This window comes from Marmota flaviventris, chromosome 10 (genome assembly GCF_047511675.1).
Source record: "Marmota flaviventris isolate mMarFla1 chromosome 10, mMarFla1.hap1, whole genome shotgun sequence".
Taxonomy (NCBI): domain Eukaryota; kingdom Metazoa; phylum Chordata; class Mammalia; order Rodentia; family Sciuridae; genus Marmota; species Marmota flaviventris.
The window spans coordinates 103,045,580-103,066,664 of record NC_092507.1 but is presented as its reverse complement, the minus strand read 5'-3'; the positions used below and the strand labels follow the sequence as shown (position 1 = coordinate 103,066,664).

General features: G+C 37.5%; 1 protein-coding gene, 1 long non-coding RNA gene and 1 other non-coding gene across 7 annotated transcripts in view; 2 read left to right on the top strand and 1 right to left on the bottom strand.

The window, feature by feature from the left end:
* The window catches only part of Rap1a (RAP1A, member of RAS oncogene family), an 84,206-nt gene extending 73,096 nt beyond the window's left edge, over positions 1-11,110 (bottom strand). The window contains exons 1-2 of one of the 4 annotated variants that reach the window (XM_071618185.1): positions 10,994-11,110; positions 3,386-3,477 (exon numbers count right to left, since the gene is read on the bottom strand). In XM_071618185.1, coding sequence (XP_071474286.1) covers positions 3,386-3,399 — 14 coding nt within the window. In that variant the 5' untranslated portion in view covers positions 3,400-3,477; positions 10,994-11,110. Of the gene's footprint in view, positions 1-3,385; positions 3,478-10,993 lie in introns of those variants that run through there. The other 3 variants (XM_027940238.3, XM_071618186.1, XM_071618184.1) reach the window with 3 other exon arrangements.
* On the top strand, positions 871-943 carry Trnav-cac (transfer RNA valine (anticodon CAC)). The gene has a single exon. It is a non-coding gene; the product is annotated as a tRNA-Val (tRNA).
* A 131-nt stretch (positions 11,111-11,241) lies between the features above and the next one.
* Positions 11,242-20,810, top strand: LOC139707277 (uncharacterized). Of its 2 annotated transcripts, XR_011708904.1 has the most exons (3): positions 11,242-12,034; positions 15,155-15,273; positions 18,289-20,810. It is a non-coding gene; the product is annotated as an uncharacterized lncRNA (long non-coding RNA). The 2 variants fall into 2 exon arrangements; XR_011708903.1 differs by lacking the exon at positions 15,155-15,273.
* Positions 20,811-21,085: the final 275 nt, after the last annotated feature.

Sequence of the window (21,085 nt, the reverse complement as noted above, 5' to 3'; positions counted from 1 at the left end):
GTGGACTTCATTTTCTCTTACTCTGATCCTTAAGCATAAAAAGATATAAAAGTTTATTTATGTTTTACATATTTCACATATCACCTCAAGTAAAAACTGAATGAACAAGCCTGCCACTAATAACACATGCTTATAATCCCTTTTTAGGAGGCTGATGCAGGAGGATCACTTGAGTTCAGTTTAGAACCAGCCTAGGCAATGTGGCAAGACCATCCACCCCATCTCTTAAAATAAAAAATGTTTAAAATATTGAATGCATTATTTTACAACAATATTCCATGAACTGTTAGTTACTTAACTTAATGATTTACTTTTCTGACAAGATGCAAGCAGGTTTCTAGGAATGGAAGGCATAAAGACAGGCCATCATACTGACAGAGTGACCCAAATCAGGAAAGAGCCTATTCTCTCTATATTTTAGAGGATGGGATGGGAGGGCAATCAGTCCTAGGAAATGATTCTGATTGGCTTTTGACAAATAAACAGTAATATCTTCAAAGCTATTCAAAATAGATTCAACTGGAATCTTATAGTGATATTAAATCATTGTTTAAAACATGTGGTCTCCTCCACTGGCTTTTTACATTTTTTAAATGAAATATGCAGTTAACTAGATTTGGATTTCTGTAGTTTCACATAACAAAATAATATTTGTAAGTAGCACTCACCTACACATAATCCTTAACACTTTGTGCTACATTTCCATGTGAATTTAAAATATTTTTAAAAGAATTTCAAGGGAAGAAATCTAAATAAAAATTAAGAATAAGGTCTTAATTTGTAAATTTAGACAATACTTGAAAATTAAATTAAAAATAATTCAGAAAGCTATGACAACTCACTAGTTTAAAAAACACAAACATCTTGGCTGGGGGTATAGCTCAGTTGGTAGAGTGCTTGCTTCACATGCACAAGGCCCTGAGTTCAAACCCCAGTACCACTAAAAAAAAAAAAAAAAAAATTACAACTAAAAAATGCCAAACATCTTGGAAGTACCACAAACCTGTATTTTTTTAAAAATTGGGGATTGCTAATTGTCCAAAAGAAATATTAATATCAATCTTCAGGCCAACCTGTTTGCATATTATTCAGCCAAGTGGAAAGTACTATTAAAACTAGAGATGGGCTAGAATGACTAAAAATGGCATCTCCTACTTACATATTATATGTGTGTGTGTGTATTATATATATATATATATATATATATAAATATATATATAATATATATATTATATATACATTTTTAATTTTAAGAAAATTAAGAGAAGGGGGAAAACAGGAATATTGAAAGCAATATGTCTTTCTAAAGAATTAATGCCAGGTGTAGTGGAGCACACCTGTAATCCTAATAGCTCAAGAGGCTGAGGCAGGAGGACAGCAAGTTCAAAATCAGCCTCAATTAGTGATGCCCTAAGCAACTCTAAATAAAATACAAAAACGGGCTGGGGATGTGGCTCAGTGGTTAAGTGCCCCTGGGCTCAATCCCCCCCTCCCCCCACCAAAAAAAAAGATCATACACTCAAATTCCATTTTTTGTTGCTCCATATTGTAATGCTGTCAACATTCTACACTGCTTGATGAACAAGAAGTCTACACTTCACTTATCACTTCTGCTTACTTAACCGATATTTTTAAAGTCTAGTAGCATTTGTGAATGCTGCAAAATGACATGCAAAAGAACTTCACCTTACAGTGAAGAGTTTTAAGATAATAACTCCAGAAATGTGCAGTCTAAAAGTGAGGGTTCCCTGTTAACCAAGAACTCAAAATGCTAAAAAAGTAAAATTTCCACAAGAGACTGTATGTATATTAAAAATAAATAAATATATGCTGTTCACTGGTGACATGTTAGTCATCTTTTACCCTTCAATTAAAAAAAAAAAAAAAAAAGAGGGCTGGGGTTGTGGCTCAGTGGTAGAGTGATTGCCTAGCATGAACGAGGCACTGGGTTCGATCCTTAGCACCACAGAAATGTAAATTAAAGATATTGTGTCCACCTAAAACTCAAGAATAAATATTTTATAAATAAATAAATAAGAGGAGTAGTAATGGAAGTATTTAGAGGCCTATCTTCTCTCAAACGTAACTGAACTCTAAGCAGCCTTGATCTTAAACTTGATCTTTTGAATTTCATCTCCAAACTGAACACAAAGATCTTCACAATAATGACTCCCAGCAACTTGCCCCAAACCTTCCCTTTGCTTTCCATTAAAGGCCCCCAGATAGGACCTTACCTGTTATAAACCAGACCTTCCTATCATCCATCTTTTCCTTCCTCAATACTCTTTAAGCAGAACTTCCTTTTGATAAATATTATCAGTCATTTTATTCATATCAAAACTTCTTGTGCTCCTGAACAAAGTCTACACTTCTCAACCTATCATTCAATGTCTTACAAGGTCTAGTCCATCAATCTGTACTGTCTTAGCTCCATATTTTCTAACTAACCAAAAGCCTAGGTTTCTGTCAATCCCAAGACCTTCAACTTCTCAACTGCTTTTGTAACTCGGCATATCCCATTCCTGCCGCAAAGAATGTCTGCCACTCCTTTGCATCTCTGTATTTATTCGTGTAAACAAGGACACAAAAACAAGATATTTCTTCCCTCCCTGACACTAGCAGAAAAAAATAAATTTAACAAAAATAGCTTATTACTATGCACCAAGCAGTCTTATGCAATACTTTTAACCCTTTTCAATAATTCTATGAAGTAGTTATTACTAATCACCTTTTAAAGATAATAGCCAAGGTTTAGAAACATCCAATCATATAGTAAATTGCCTCAAATCATATACTTAATAAATGGTAGAGCAAGGATCAGGTTTACAATTCCAGAGCCATCTCTAAATACAATAGTTTGGTTCTCTTTTTTTTAATATATTTTTTAGTTGTAGATGGACACAATGCCTTTATTTATTTCTATGTGGTGCTGAGGATCGAATCCAGTGCCCCACATGCAAGGCGCGTGCTCTACCACCAAGCCACAACCCCAGGCCCAATAATTTTTTTTTTTTTTTAAGTCAGGATCATGTCACTATTCCACTTATCTATCTGAAATAATTTAATTTTATGTAATATTACACACTATAACACAAGTTTTCTTATGTTTGTCATTTTAGTTAAAGAACATTAAAACTGTATTTCCAAAAAAAATAAGAATATTCAAATTGGAACTTCAATCAATTTACTTTTGATCACAAAGATTACTTTTACCTAAAATACTTCTTAAAAAACTTATTTCAACCAACTTTTTTGAAGATAACTACAAATTACTACTCATACACTATGATGGTTTTATTGATTATTAATAATACGAGGATTCTGTGATTACCACCCAAGAATGTAACAGATATCTATCAAATTGGCAAAGATTATAAAAACTGACCTACTCAATGCCATTGAAGGTGCAGTGAGACACACATTCTTATACAGGGTAACCACCCTCTGATCCAGTTATCCCACTTCTGGGAATCTATCCTAAAGAAAGAAAAACAAAACAAAACAGAGATGCAATCAAAGATAAATGTACAAAAATGTTTGTACCAGTGTTGTTTAAAATAGTAATATCATAAAGAATCACACTAGGAAACCAATATTCCATTCAAGGGGGGAAAAAAGGAATATTGAAATAGTATATATAAAAGTATAATTCTAGTTTCAATAAAAATAAAAAATCTGTACATGCAAGAGAAGAACTGGGAAAATATATATTAAAACATTATCAGTAAGTGTCTCCTATGATAGACTTCATGAGTGTCTATCATGGGTGATTTTCAACTTCTTTTTTACACTTGTATTCTGTTCAGAATTTGCCACAATGTAACATGAATTATTTTAAATGAGGAAAAGTGTTTAAGTAGTTATATTCACTGAAAATGATCCTGAGCCTAACAAGAGCATATTACTTAGAATACGAACTACATTTCTTAGCACAAAGAAAATATCAGACTTGTTTTGTTTTCAGCTTCTATAATGCTCATATTCACTTTAGATTGTATAAAGAATGTCATCCAAAACTCAGTAATATTTATGAAACTGCACAAGGTTCACTATCAGAAGTCAGCCAATGCATCAATAGAAAGTACTAGTTAAATGGATTGTTTTACTGTATATATCTATTGAGAATAATAAATGTCTAAATGATCCTAATTGAAAACATGCAAAATGGTAAAGTCAGAAAAACCATACTCATTGTGCAAACTAAATATATGGTTGCTGCCTTATAAGTACATCACAGTTAAATCTAAAGGTAGGGAGAGAAACTTGAAGATTAAACTTGCAAACTATCAAATTTCACTAAAAATGCACATTGATACATTTTGTCTATTTGTACATTTCTGTCCTATCAGATAATAAACTTTAGCAGCACACAATGATTTTAATCAGTGTAGAAAAAAGAATTAACAAGATGTTCTACCAAAAAAAAAAAAAAAAAACAACAACAAAAAATACACAGAAAAATCTAACTTCTGATATTAAACATAGAATTAAAATGGTTAGCTGAACAACTTTCTTACAGTACAGTTCATATAAACATGCATACATATGCTTGGCATACATATAGTCTGGTCTGTGTATAAATATTTGAATATAAAAGCAATTGACAAAATATAAAGTCTAGAACTGAAGTAAATCAGGCAGCAATACAAATAACTCTTTTAGTGGGCGTGTGTGTATTGAAGATTGAACCAGGACCTTGAGATTCCTACATGCATACTTTATCACTGAGCTACAGCCCCAACCTACAATTCTTATTTTACTATAGTTTCAGTAACTGGGAAACTGATTTGCTGTAGTACTAAAAGGTTGTTAGAAAAAAGACCACAGGAATAGCTGTTCAACAACTAAGTTAGAACATTCATTTTACTTAGAAAATGAGTGTTATTCTATTTTTACTTCTCTATGAAATTACAACATTTATTTATAAAAAGTATATCAGAATTTAGCAAACAAAATAAATTACTGAGCTGTAAATTCCTTAAAAGTAGAAGCCACGTATTTATATCTCATTGTCCATCAAAGAGCCTAATTTTGGGTCACTAAACATCTACTGAATCTGAAAACTATTAATGAAATTATGCAACATTTTCACAATAGAATTTAAAGAATAGTTCCAAAGGCATCAATAGATTTGGGCTTGACTGTAAATGACATAATTCAAAGGTAAGTGTTAAATTTCAACTGCTAAAAGAATTATCTTAGTGGTTGCTTTATTATCGTTCTATAACAGCCAACTTGTCTAGAACAGAATGATTCTATTTATAAATGAATTTTAAAATATCACTGAAAATAACATGAATGAATTTATTCTCCTGATTACACATCTGAAAAATCTGAAATGTTTACTTTACAATAAGAGATTTCCTACTACTGAATTAGAGTAGTATAAACTGCATTTGGAATTTGTCCAGTTATACTTAGTTTTCTGTGCCTTTATAGTTGACTATGATAGCTAAACCACAGTCCTATCCAAAAATCACTTTTTTTTAAACAACCAAACAAGTGGGTATAACGCAGCATTGTTTAAAAAAAAAAAAAAAGAGTACCATGTTATAGGTATACAGACTTGTGAATTCAAAGGCCTTTCAAATTTTTAATTAATTCAACAGTGTCTTTTATGAGTTATTTGTAGTTTAGTATATTCCTATTCTTATGCAATAAAGCCCTATGTAAATAAATTATAAAAACAAACACAGAATTACACATTTAGTTTTTAACTTTGGTTAAGTTTTCCATTCCACACTTTGAATCACCATCTACCAACGGTACCTAAATAGGCTTAATGTTACCTAGAAATAAAAATACTGGGAAAACTGGAGTGATTTATAAAGAATTTTTCATATGTATCTACCATAAATTTATCTAGCCTAAGTAAGTCATAAGTGCTTTTTAAACATTCACTTGTGTAGTGATTAAAGTTTATTTCACAAAACACAGTTAATCCTCTATATGTATGTTATGTACTTCTGAAAATTATATTAAAAGAATCATTTTCAGGCCATTTATAAAAGCATACCATTTCTGGTTTCAACTCTAACTTAATCCACTTCTTTTTTCTTTTTTTTTTAATTGTTGCATATGTGTGTGCATGTTTGTACCTTTTACCTCTAAAAGACCTATTTTCAAGCAGAAATGAGAGCATGGCACAGTTCTCTGTTGAACTGCTTTGTTGATCAGAACATCATGATAATGAACCATCCTAAGCTTACAGGTTCAGTACTCATCTGGATCATTTTTGTCCTCTTAACCAGTCATCTCAAAACTGTGCCAAGCATGCTGAGACAGTGTGAATCATTCAACGCAAACCCACTTACCATTATTATACAAAATTTAAAATGTGAATGGGTCAAAATTATCTTTGTGTATAGGATACTGAATAACATTAAAAACTATGGTTTGTAATCCACAAATTTCATGCACATACACCAAAAATAGATACTTCATCTATCTCAGTAACATATGAAAACTTAATATTTTTGTTTAATGCTAATATCTTCCATAAGATGTAAATCGGGCATTAAGTGATGTAACAATTATATGACATCAGAAAGAGCAGAAAATACCTGATGGATGGATGCCAACCCTTTATAATTGATTAACTGAATTTTGAAAAATAACATTAGGAAGAAGTAAGCTTATATTCACAATTTTAAATGTACCACAATATTAACATAAAAATGCTTTATAAGAGTTATTTTTATTGAACATCTAAAATAAGAGAATTTTAGAACCAAGAGTTTAGAAGTTATCTGAGGTTCAATGAATACCTATTGGATCTCCAGCACATGTCACACACTGTGATAGGTGCTTTCAGGCAATTCAATTTAGTTCAATTTACTCACTTTATTGATGTTGAAGCTCATTTCAAAACTAGAAATGTCCTGACAGGTGGTATTACTTTCTATCAAAAAACAAAAACAAAACCAAAACCTGGTATCATCCTTCTCTATAAAGGAAATAAAATTTCAAAGACGTAAAGCTGACCTCATTTAACAAAAACAAGTCTGTTTTTTTGAATAACCATAAAGAATTACAATTTAAAAATTCAACTGTGAGAGTCCTCAACTAAGTACTAGTTGCATAATTTATTGCAAAGAACAAAACACGATGCTGTCAAAGCTATAAGATTCTAACGTCATCATATAAAACATAAATTACATAATTCTTACTTTGTAAGAAAAAAAGTAATTACCAATATGAAAAACTTATGTCCAACAGGAATGCCTATTTTATATATGAGATCATTAACCATACACTAAAAGTTCATGTGTAACAGAAAACACTGGCAAGATCCTGAGTTCTTTAACTATTAGATTACAAATTACAACTACATATAAAAAACTCCCTGGGGGCAGAGACCCCGTCTAATTCATCTCTGTATTCCTAACAATTAGCGTTGTGGTTAAATGTTGAAGAAAGGGGAGAGCTAAATTCAACCTAACAATCTAAAAGACATCATTTTATGACTGAAACTATTTTTTAAGTGTTAATAATACCCAATGAAAATGAAATTGCCATGAAACTTAAGCTCAACAACCATGGATGTCAAAACTATTTTTTGAAGGCAATTCAGATAGACACCGGACAAATATATCTATATACTTTGATTCCTCTGGATGAATCAAAAAAAAAATTCCCAAAAGAAAAATGTTCCTTCTGCAAATGTTAATTCCATTGTTATTTTAATGGAGAGGGTGAGGGAAGCTACCTAGATGCCCAAGAGTGGCCCAAGAGTGGCCCAAGAGTGAAAAGATTGACTATTTTGCAATCACTGAAAAAGGTTAAAAATGAAGATTTACCTCTGAATTAATTCCATTCTCATCTCTCTCCCACACACACTGATTTTCACATACTAGCTATAATGATGTTCACAAACTTAAATCACAATAGGATCTCTCTTCTATTCAAAATCTTACAATTGTTTCCCATCTCAATTCAAAGTAAAGTTCAAAGTTCTTATTATGGTCTACAAGGTCTTCAAGCAGCCCCAGATACTTCTCTAACCTCAAGCTCTCTTCTCCCTTTCACTCCTGCTTATTATCCTCCAAACTCAGTAGCTTCCTAGATGATCTCAAAAAGGCCAGGTGTACATTCAGGGGTCTTTGCACTTAAAAGTCCTCTCTGCATATACCTTTTCCCTCAAGAGAACACACATCCCTCACTTTCTGCTCCAGTCTCAGTTCCTCCTGGTCAATGTTTTTTCTGGGCCCTCATCCTACTCTTCTGCATAAAGAGGCTCTTATCACTTGACATATTTTATATTTATTTGGTTATAGCCTGTCCTTCCTGATTAGAATATAAGGTCCATGACAACAAGGACTATTCTCTCTACACAGTAGGTAGGTATTCAATACTCATTGAATTAACACTGAATGTTTATTTAATTATTAACTACATAAAAACATGCCTATAAACAAGTTTTAAAGAGAATGGGAAAAATGAATCATTTGTCAATATTTTCAAATGCTGATCATATTGCTAAAAAAGGGTTTGGCTGGATGTGTGCATGCCAATAATCCCAGCAACCTTGTCGACTGAAGCAGGAGGATTGTGAGTTCAAAACCAGCCTCAGGAACTCAGTGAGGCCCTAAGTAATTTAGTAAGACCCTGACTCTAATAAAGCATAAAAAGGGCTGGGGATGTGGCTCAGTGGTTCACTCCTGGGTTCAATCCTTGGTAAAAAAAAAAAAAAAAAAGTAGTTTGTACAAACAAAAACTGTAAGTCAGTTGTAATTATGATTTTAAGATACTAAAGTGAGTAGAACAATCTTACTTCTTTAGAAGCTATGGGTGTACTGGTTTATAACTGACTGGTAAAAGTTGTCGAGAACTTTCCTCCATAAATCTGTAGTAATAATCACTCTTAAATCTGTTCTCAAAGACTCAAAGTGTAGATACTGTCATTCCTGAGGGCATACAAAAAGCGAACAAAGGCTTTGAAACAGTTGTGATATGAAACAACATACTGATTTTAGTTCACTTAAGACAGTATCCAGGGGCTAGGGATATGGCTCAAGTAGTAGTGCGCTCGCCTGGCATGCATGAGGCACTCGGTTCGATCCTCAGCACCACATAAAAATAAAATAAAGATATTGTGTCCACCTAAGGCTAAAAAATAAATATTAAAAAAAGACAGTATCCAAGGTTGGCTTCAAAAGATCCCTAAAGCTGAATGCAAAATTTTGTGCACAAATGCTTGTTACTTTTTGGGGGGAGGTATGGTCCATATATTTCATCACATTCTCAAAGGTGTCAGTGGCCTAGAAAAGATTAAGAATTGCCATTTTATATAGTAGGAGTAAAATGCAATATCTTAACATAAGGTACCTCTAAAAAGGACAGAAGACATATCTTTGTAAATCACTTAATTCGTTCAACAAATACCAAATATGTACAGTCCTCAATAGTTTACATCTATTCATATTTGAAGTAGAACCTAATTCAAAATGGTAACATAACAAGATTCACAAAAATACCACACTAAAACACAATATCACACAATATAAATATAATTTCAAAAGTGTTACAGTAAAGCATAATAAAGACAGAAATGAGTATGTAGCCTACTTTGGTGTTTATTATGTCAAAGTATTGCAGAAATCAATTACATCAAAAGAAAAGAAAAACTATACATAGCCCCCCCCCACACACACACACATTCTGACAGGAAACCCCAAGAAAGTTTCCAAATCCTGTTTCCAGCAGCATCACTTGTGAGACTGCCCTCAGCATGCTCTTGAAGGTAAGTTCCCCAAGTTAAATATAAGAACTGACACCTTTTTCTTACTATAATAAAAACAGAATCATCATCTTCCACCCAAGAAGCAAAAAAGAGTGCTACCTGTAAGACTGTGGCCCAGTAACCTCCTGCCCTGTTATTTCATTTCTCATACCTTCCTCCCTTCAAAGCAGTGACAAAATGATTTTCCATCTGAAGAAAGAATAGGTTACTCTTCAGTGATAGTTCTTTTTCTGAGGTCAAAGGTCCCCTAAACTCTGTGGTTTTCAGCCCTTTGAGATCTCATTTTTTAGGTACAACTGTCTTTCCCTCCTCTTCTCCCTACAGCAGCAAATTACACAACTTAGCTGAAGAAACTGTCCTTAACTTCCTGAGTAAAGGCATAAGCGACAATCCTACCAATCCAACACTCCTAACAAACCCTAGATTGAAGGAAGACAAGAAACACACTGTGACCTCTTTCCTAACAAAATTGAGGGTAGCAAAGACCCAAGAAAATCCAACGTAGAAAAGGCGAACACATGGCATGCTACAGAAGACATGGGTGAAAGAGGGCGGGAAAGGGGCTGAGAGGTGGAGTGGCATGTAGAGATGTCAGCCTATCCACTGGGGGAACAGGAAGGAAAGGGGGACCCTGATCCCTGACAGAAGTGCCGAGGGCCATGCCACAGTCCACCCTCACCTCTCTAGCAGGGGACAGAGGACAGAAAATGCACCAAACGCTCTGACCCCCTCCTCGTGTGCCCCCAAAGGGCAAGTTGGGTTTGCAGGAAGCTCTGACCCTAGACTGGGGACAGCAAGAGCAAAAAAAAAAAAAAAAGCCGCTAAGTCCAGTCTTCTTCATCTCTCAGGCAGCGAGGGGCGAGGGCACTGCGTCCGAGGAGATGGCGAGGGAAATAGGCTTGTGCCATGACACCTCGGAGAGTTGGAGGGTGGGGGACACAATGTCCTCTTTCTCTCCCACACCCGGCCCGGCCCCTCCCGACCGTCTCCCGCAGGCCCAGCCACAGTCGACCGGCTTGGTTGGCGGGCGTGGTTGGCTCTGGCTCCGGCGGCGGCTGCCGGGCCTTACAAGCCCCAGCCCCTCCCGCCGGCCAGGCCCCCGGGCCGCCGCCCCGGACACCGAGGGAACGCGGAGGAGGAAGGGGGAGCCAGAGGACTAACCCGCAGCGTGAGCCGCCACAGCCCCAACTCGGCGGACCCGCGTCCCCCGCTCCCTCTGAGGCCGGCTGGGGCTCCCCGCCCCTCACTCACCCCCCGGGTCCGGCGCCTCCTCCACCACCTCCTCCTCCTCCTCCCTCCTCTCGGCCGTGGCTCTGGCTCCGGCTCCGGCTCTGCGCGGCGGCGGCGGCGACGGCGGCGGCGGCCTCGGGAGCGGCGGCGGCGGCGCCTCCTGAACGCGCACGCACGCAGCACGCAGGCACCGCCCCCTAGACCGCCCCGCCCCTCCGAGTCGCCGACTACCAGGTTTCGACTCCGCCTTCCCAGTGGCGTTTTGAAGTCCGCTTAAAGGAGCAGCGTCGGGAGGGATAGTGAGCGAGAACTACTGTAATGCGCAGGAACCGGTACTTTTGGCTTTGCAGAGAGAGGAGAAGCCGGAAATAAAATGACGAAGGGTCAGAGAGTCAGGAGGAATAGAATTTGGAGGGAACGCAACCATTCAACAAGTACTAATTGAGCGCTGTTCTAGGCACAGAGGGTAAAGCCATAGACAAGCAAACACACTCGTGGAGTTTGCATACTAACGGGGTGGGAGAGGGGAAAGGAACAAATGACAAAAATTTCAGGTAGTGGTAAGGGGTGTGAGAAAAATAAAGTAGGGGATAGAGTGAAATTATAAGCTGCCTCACAGAGGAGACCTTTGTGCCCATACGTGCGTGATATGAAGGAATGAAACTAGGAAGTTAAGGGATAGAGAAGAGGAACGGCTTTCCAGGCTGAAAGAAAAACTGCCATAAACCTAGAGATGTGGATGCCCCTGCCGTGTTGAGAACAGCAAAAGGCCAGTATGGCTGAGCATTGTCAGCCTGCCAGAGAGCAGGAATAGTTAGGCTCAAAAGGTGGGCAAGTAGCCAGATCCTGTGGAGCCTATGGGTCATTATAAGAGCAACAGGAAGGTCTGGGAGGAGGGTGAGTCCAGGAATGACTACATCTGATTCATGTTTTTAAAAGTCTTGCTGTGTGTGTGTGTGTGAGAGAGAGAGAAGTACACAATGGAGAATCACAAAGGCCCACAGGAGACCAGCAAGGAGGCTTTTCTTGTTAAGTTGAGCTAGGATGGCAGCAGAGTACAAGGTGAGAAAAGGGCTGCTTTGTAATGTGTTTTATTCGTTTTAGTTTTATTTAGATACCTTTTGATTTGCAGTGGATTTGGACTTGGACAGTATGTGAGGAAACAATAAGATCACGATTCTTAGATTCAGGGCCTGATGGCTGGGTTAATAGTGGAAGAGTGACTAGAGAAGCATAGTGTGGACAGTACTAAGGACTCTTGAATTGGTGGTCATAAAGTGAGACCACACAGTGTGGTTATGTGATTTTCCTCCAGCCACCCTCCATTGCTTGGGACCTGGAGGAGACTTGGATTTGATCAGGGCTGGGTTTTGCTGGTGAAAGTCAATGGGAGGGGTCAATTACCCAAGGAAGTGATTATAGAAATAGATCTTGGAATCTGAACTGGGAGGGAAGAGAAAGCAAGTAAAAAGTGGTGGTCCCTGTGGGAAGGAACGCAGAGGAAGCAATCCAATGAGTGAGGGCCAGGGGACTTTCCAAGGATCAAGCATGGGGAAGTAAGGCCATCAGGGAAGAGGAAGCACAAAGTATCTGTGAGGGAAAAAGTGTTCCAGCTGGCACCAAAGAGCTAGGGAAACAGCAAAGCCTTTGGGCTCCAGCCCTTATCCTGGTGTGTGAACAGGGAGACACTGAAGGGCCGGACTGCCTACTAGTAGTCTGTAGGGAACTGCACAGACCAGGGAGAAACTGAACGCTGGAGGGGTTAAGCCAGGCAGATACAGCCTAGGCTGTTCTATAAACACTGGGAGACCCACTGGATATTTCGCTTTCCCCACACCATGGACACACTCTTACCTAGTGTTTGATCGAAGCTAAAAAATATCTTTCCTCCAATGGTGGGTTCTTCCTCCTCTTGACTTTCCCTTTGCTGCTCATAGCACCCTCTTCTCAGTCACTGAGCTGTCAAAGCCTCCACATCCTTTAATTTTTCTTCCTCACCCCTATGCCCAATTAGTCCCCAAAGTGTGTTGTGATCTGCACAATCCAATTGTTCTGCCATGATGGAAATGTTCTTTATCTGCAATGGTCCACATGTGGCTAATGAGCACTTGAAATGTGACCAATACAATGAGGTACTGAATTCCAAATCTTGTATAGTTTTAATTAAATTTAGATTTAAATAGCTGCATAAGCTAAGGGCTACCTGTGTAGCACAGTTATAGATATTTCCTACCCAATGGCTCTTCTATCTGCTCCTTCCTCTGAAGCTACATTGCCATAATTCTAGTATTGATTTTTTTTTTTTTTTAACCCAGGGGCACTTAACCACTGAGCAACATCACCAGCCCCTTTTTTTGTATTTTATTTGAGACAAGGGTCTCACCAAGTTGCTTAGGGCCTCATTAAGTTGCTGAGGAGGCTGGCTTTGAACTCACAATCCTCCTGCCTCAGCCTCCCAAACCTCTGGGATTATAGGTGTGTGCCATCATGCCCAGCGAGATCAGGTATTGATTTACTCCTAATCTAAACTTTTGTTTTACTTCTGTTTGGACTCCTGCTTAGTTGCTTTTCCATCAGTCCATCTTATGTTCTTGCTAAAATCGTCTTCCTAAGCAATGATCATATCATGACTCCACCTATTCTAGAAGTTATTAGTAGTTCCCTGTCAAATTAAGCACAAACTCTTCAATCTGACACTTACCCAGCTATGTATCTCCCCCCACTTTTCCAGTCTTAATTTCACCATACCCTTATATGTAAAGTGAACTACTTGCTATTATTCTATCAGTTTATTAAACTCTGTCTGCCACAGATGCCTCCAATTCCCTCTACCAGAACCCAAATCTGTTGAAGGCCTGTCCCATATCACAGCTCCTACCTGGAGCCTTTTCTAATTTCCTCCTCCTCTGAAGTCCCCACAGTTTCTATTTCTACTTACCTGTGGTATATTTTGTGTATTCCTTATATTCCTGTTACTAAATGTCACTCCTTGCAGGTCACTGCATGTTAATTGTATTTGTACCTCTTGCAATGTTAGTCCTGCACCCTATGAAATAGCCACCAAATGAAACATATGCTTTGTTGAAACTTTGCTGTTATGAAAGTATTTCTTTTCTTGTTATTACTGGCTGAGAATTTCTTCCAGATGCTTCCCCAACTTAGGATACCTTGGCAATTCCATTAGAGCTTGTAATCCTAGACAGTGTGGGTATACTTAGAACTGGCAGGACCAGCATAGCCACTTCCAGGATCAATTTGTGGGAAAGGCCTTTAAGAAGCGGATTTGTATCAGATTGTGATATAAATCAATAAAAAGAGCTTTCTATCTAATAAATGTTTAGAAAATGTATTTTTAGAGCTTGAACTGTTAGAAGCCTGTAACCCAAGAGTAGGATTACATAGGCTATGCCGGGCAATATTTGATGTACTTTTCCTATTGGCACAATAGAATTTAAGAATTTGAAAAGCAGGTATAGTATTTTAAATAATTAATTAATTAATTTTTGCAGTGCTGGATATCAAACTTAAGACCCTGAGCATGCCAGGCAAGTATTGTACCACTGAGTTCCATCCCATTCCGTTTTTAAACAAAATGTACCTTATACACTGAGGACCTTATGCACATTTATTCAATACACCTTAGCAGAGGCTTGCCATTTACCAAGGACTTCTGCTTGTTGCTGAGGATACAAGGATAGGAAAGATACGATTCTTGCCTTCAAGAACACATGGTAAAGACAGGACCTGGCTTTGGCATGCATTTTTACAGTTTCAGGATGATTCCAGTTATCAAAAAACATTAAATTCAGTATTATTAGCCTCATTTTTAGAGGGAAAAACTTGTTTGGAGAGATTCAATACATTTGTACAAAATCACAGAGCTAGTAATTGGCAAGGCCTCAAAGAGGTACCTGAATCTTCAGGTATCAAAACATTGGTTGAATTAAAATGTAAGTTCCTTGAAAATAGCAAGTTGATCCATTTTTCTCATTGCTAAATTCTCAGTGAATATGAGTGTTGAGAATGAAAGAGAAAGAACATGAGAATATAAGCCAGCCATCTAAGTCATTAGTTATTTGTTTATTTTAATTAATTATGTGCTGAGCTGATATTACCAATATTAGTGCTAACGTAAAATGTGGTCCACAGATTGGTACTAATGTACAAATTGTTTATTACCAGTGAATCTTGAGATTAGCACAGAAAATGAGCAAACATTTAGGATCTCTTTTGGCAACTTGGCGTTACTGTGACATCTCAGCAAGTGATCAGTGGTCTTGTCTCATTGAACCTGGAGACAGGTAAGTTCAGGTGTCCAACTTGGATAGGGAGTCCATATGGCATACTCTGTGTACTAGTAATACTGCATCTAATTCAGTCCCACCCTTTAGGCTATTTACCACCCACCTGCTCCACCTCCTGGAGATTCTTTACTATGTAACCAAGAGAATGCTTCCTGTCTTTGAAGTGAAAGTCCCAACAGATTTGAAATTTTTTAAAAAACTGCTCTTCACCTCAGAAGTTAGATCTACTAATCTTATGATGTGGAGACATTGTTGTGCAGTAATTATGTATATGATCCCTGGAATGAGATGACATAGGTTTAAATGCAGGTTCTGCTACTTACCAACTGCTTCCGCAAATTGCTTAATCTCTTGCAGCCTCAGTGTTATTATCTGTAATATGTACTTTAAAAAGCCTAAAATTTCAGAGGGCCTTCATAAAAAACTATGAAAGGTAATGCAGTTTACAGAAACTTGAACATGATGAAATGTTATAATAAATATTTTCCTTATTCTGGATCATAAAAATTTATGATATTGCAAAGTTTTTCAAAATCTTCACAATAGAGATGATTCTATCAATATCCAACCTTGTAAATAAACAATCACTTTCAGTTATAAACATTGTTAAAAGATAATACATATCAGCTAATTCCAAAAGTTCTTTATTTTGTATTTGTTTAATGTGGGATTGAACCCAGGAGCATTCAACTATTGAGCTACATCTCCAGCCCTATTTATTTATCTATCTATCTATCTATCTATCTATTTATTTAAATTTTGAAATAGGACCTTGCAAGTTACCCAGGCTGGTCTTGAACTACAATGTGATCTTCCTACCTGAGCCTCCTGAGTAGTTAGGATTATAGGCATGCGCCATTTTACCCAGCAATATTTGTTTTTTAATGCATGATATGATATGAGGGACACTACATTTAGTTTCTAGGTGTCCATTAAAAGCAGTTATTTCTTCAGCTCAGCTTGTCTGTAGGTGAAAGAAGGCAGCCAGGCAGGTGCATGTGTATATTGCATGAAAGCATGGGGTAGAGCTCAGTGGTAGCATATATGCTCAGCATGTGCAAGACCCTAGGTTTAATCCCCAACAACACACACACACACACACACACACACACACACACACACACACACGGAGTTATTTGATGGCATATATGTTGCCTACTTATATATAAATTCAAAAGACTTCTTATGCAGTCTCTTTTCTGCTGAACTCTATCCTGCTCATTCTTCTCCATTTCCTTCTGTGAACTTTGTCATCTGGAAGAAAGCAGCTACTCACCCATGCAGCTCCGCAACTCCTAGAAAGAGTCAAGGATTCCTGCACCAGAGAATGCTAGATAATGATGAGCACCAGGCAGGCAGGACACACTGGCTGAAAAGAGAGCCCTGTGTAGGCAGAGAGCCAGAATGTCAAAAGTAAGCAGTCCTTTTTTATCTGGAAGGAAAAGCTTGCACTTATCTGTACTATTGGGGACAAGACTGTCACGAGCCCAACTCAGCCTTCAATAAGTGGAGGGAAAAGGACTCCAAGAGGGTTTGTACCATCTTTATGGATCTGAATTAACATTGTTCTATAACAAAACTCAAATGTGTAAACTGCAAATCAAGGAATCCAATATATGACATCTGAATTTACAGAAGGCAGAATAGTATGATTATGATTAGGGTTATTAGATTTAACAATAAAAATATAGGATTCCTGATTTAGATTTGAATTTTAAATAAACAAATATATATTTTAGTATAAATATGTTCCAAGCAGTATTTAGAATTTGTATATCTGAAATTCTAATATAACTGGATGTCCTGTATTTTATCTGATAACCCTATAGGTGGTTAAACATGCAGGCTCTGAATCTATAATCCATACTGTATAAGTTCAAATTCTGATCCTACCACATATCAGTTGCGTGGCTTTGGGCACATTACTAAACTTTCTAAGACTCCATATGTGTAAAATTTGGATAACATTTACTTCATACCAGGACTGGGGTTGTAACTCGGTGGTAGAGTGCTTATCTAGCGCATGTGAGGGACTAAGTTTGATCCTCAGCACCACATAAAAATAAATAAGTAAAATAAAGGTATTGTGTCCATCTACAACCAAAAATTGTTTTAAAATCACCTCATAGAGTTGTTGTTAAGAGTAAATGATACACATAAAAATTTATAATGGTAACTGACACAGAATAAGGGCTGATAAAAATATTAGCTACTTTTATAGGGAAAATTAATGGTTTTTCATAACCAAATATCTTTTTTTAAAATCTAACATTATTTAATGTTAAATCTGGGTGTCAGGTGTTTTTGCCTCCGTATTGCCTTGGTACTTTCAATTTAGTTTACAACAAGGTGAACTAACATAACTTTCAGACTCACTCTCTATGGTATAAAGGAACACATTACCAATACCTTACAGAATCAGAAAGTTTCCTATTCCTTCCCTTGATGCCTAACAATTGAAGCCAATTTTTTTCCCATTTTTTATTGGGACATTATAATTATACCTAATTGAACCCGGTTTTTAAGTTGTCCTAAAAACCTGGTGCTTCAGATTTCCAGTGCACAATTTGGGTAAGTGTTCACAAAAGACTCGTTGAGCATTCACTAGATCAAAATCAGTAGTCAGTGATAGACCCTAAATGGAATTTTGTTTCTAAGGTATTTATTATAGGATTTTTGAACTCTATAGATTATTTAAGAATAACCAACTTATGTAGATAATTTCAGTTCTTGAATATAGAGTTCTGTTAGCACAAAGTTAAACACCAAACAAGAAGAAATTATATAATAGAAAGTGCAGTGGGCTTAGAATCCAGAAATTTGGTTCTCCCACTCAGTACAAGTCACCTAATGCTTCTGAATATTTGCTTCTTCATTTATAAATTGAGAATATTAATATCTACTGTAAACAGCAAAAACAGTTAAATGAGATAATGTAAGGACAAATACAATACTGGGAATAAAGTAAACACTCAGTAAATGCCCGTTAACATGAATCTGTTTATTTATTAGAAAGAAGACCAGAGAGGAACACCAGAGGAAGCTTAAAGAAAGATCCGAGCCTGGGATTTATGCTACTTTATATGGCTGAGCTAAAACTCCTTACTCTGTCCACATCTGCTTCTGGATGAGAACCAATTACTTCCAAACAATGATACAACATAAGGGGAATGCAAGAAAGGACTCCATCCATCTTCCCCATCTTCAGGGCCATGTGTGTGTCTGTGTGTGTGTGTGTGTGTGTACTGGGGCAGGGGTGGAGGGCAGTAGTGAGAAGGAGGAAAGGCCAGAAAAGGAGTTGGAAAAATATTTTTCTTCTTTTGATTATTCGTTAAGTTGAATACCAAACTGTGCAGAAAAAAAAAAAAAAAAAGCAGTTTGACTCCAGAACTTGGAAAACACACTTCCAGTAAATTTACAATATTAATTTTGCGCTGAGAGAGCAAATCCCAAATTCAAACCAGATTCACAAATTATGATCTCACTTTTTCCAGAGTTTCTACTGATTAGGCTTGTTATAGATTAACTAGAGGTAGAATGTATTAAAGGGAAAGAAGAGAGAAAAAGAGAATACTTAAACTCAGAGAATAAAATTTCCTGTGTTTGCTTTTTCTGCTAATAAATGAGACTCAAGCAAAAGAGTATGTATTTTCTAAGGAGAAGTGAGGGTGAATGTGTGAGCATTTTACAGAGGGGATTACCAAGGGAGTCAATCATTTTGAGCTGGAAAGCCGTAAAGAGTGCCAGTTGTCTCAAGACAGTGCAGGGATGAGGGTGAATTTGGGGGTGGAGGGTCGTGGACAGACCCAGTGGTTGTAGAATGAGCTGGGAAGAGTGTTTTTCTTTTTCTTTTTATTTATTTTTTGGTACAGGGATTGAACTCAGGGGAACTCAGCCACTAAGCCAATCCCTAGTCCTATTTTATATTTTATTTAGAGACAGGATCTCACTGAGTTGCTTAGCACCTCACTTTTGCTGAGGCTGGCTTTGAACTTGCTATCCTCCTGCCTTGGCCTCCCCAGCCACTGGGATTACAGGCGTGTGCCACCGCACCCAGCTGGGAAGACTATTTTGAAAGATAATTAATTAATATACATATTGAGTATCAGTTGTATGTTCAATAGCTTAATATGTTCAGGGGATACAATGAACATAAAGCCAAGTGCCAGCATTCTAATTTAGAAGACAGCAATCTGTGGGTTTAAGAGAAGATAGAATGAAGGCTCTGTAACCAAAGGATTAAGAAGACTTGAGTGACTAACATTTGAGGGTTTGTTTTTTTTTTTAAGTAAGGGCTATATCCTAAACCAGAGACTAGAGGGTGCTTAACAAAAATAAATAAATAAAAATAATGAAGTGTCAGATACACAGGGGCTGTGATTAAAGGCCTTGCTTGGGCTTTGAATGTGGTCAAGGGAAGAGGTGAATCATGTCTCAAATCCTTCCCTTGCCTTCTGTAATGGGGGTGCATGGTGTGAAGGAAAAAAAGCCAGGGTGTGTGCATCTCTTGACAGACATCTGAAATAGATCAGGATCCTGTTGCAGGCTGGAGGGTTTCCTCAGAACCCCTCTCTTCATCCCCAAAGCTGTAATTGCCAAAATAGGTTATCAGAATTTCAGCGTATGTGAGTATCTCACTAATGCTCATTTGCTGACTTTAATGAGTTCCAGAACCAATCTGTGATCTTACAGTCAGCTCAGGTTTATCACCAAAAGAAAGTCCGTAAGTCTGGTGTGGGAGGTCAGCTCAGCAGAACACAGCAGGGAGACATTGATATGAAAATGAAATGAGATTAGCCTGAACTATGTCCCTAAAGGCCATCATATTTTTCTTATAAGAGTGAGGCAGAAGAAGATAACAGACATGCAGAGGAGGAGACACACAGATGAGGAGGACAAAATTTCACTGCAGGGGGGGACTGGCGTGATGCAGCCATAAGTTAAGGAATACCTGCAGCCACTAGAGCTGGAAGAGCAAGGAAGAGGTTCTCCCCAGAGCCCTCAGAGGGGTTGTGGCCCTATTGACACCCTGATTTAGAGTTCAAGCTTCCAGAACGTGAGAAAATTATCTTCTATTTTGTATGTTTTAAGCCATAGAGTTTGTGAAAGTTTGTTACAACAGATAGAAAAATATGGAAAAGTTACTTAATTGATCATTATAATGGCTATTGTAATAGAATATAGCCTGACTGGTTAATGTGTTTATGTGGAATAACTTTACAAGTAACCAATTTGTTTTACCATGTAATTAATTAAAGTCTCTATTCAATCTGCAAAAAAAAAAAAATGAAAATGAATTTAAATGAATTCTGGTGGACATTGTAAGGCTTCACAGTCCTTTAATACCATTAAGCTCAAAAATGTTTGGTGTCGGATGTCCTGATGAGCTCGGCTCTTGTATAATACCTGTCTTGCAAACCACACGCAACTATCCTTTTGTTCTCTCTTCAAATTTCACAGCTTCCTCTAGTCTACCGAAAAAGGGAAACTCGTATCTCCAAGCTGTTACAATAAAACTATTGGCAGCCTGTAAAGTGAGAACAGAGCCTTGCCTTAATTTATTGCACCACACAGATTTATTACACATCAGGGTAATAATAACACTGGGACTTGCAATCTGATGATCTTTGCTCCAGTAGGAGCATGATGGAGGGAGCGAGCCTGGAAAGCCCTGGGCTCGTGGATTCCCTATATGGTACTAAGCACTGCCGGGCACACTCTTGGCTCTGTGCCACGAGACGATGCAGTATCACTGGGCCATGCAGTGCCAAGATGTGATGCAGACTGGGTGAGGAGATGTAGTATTTCA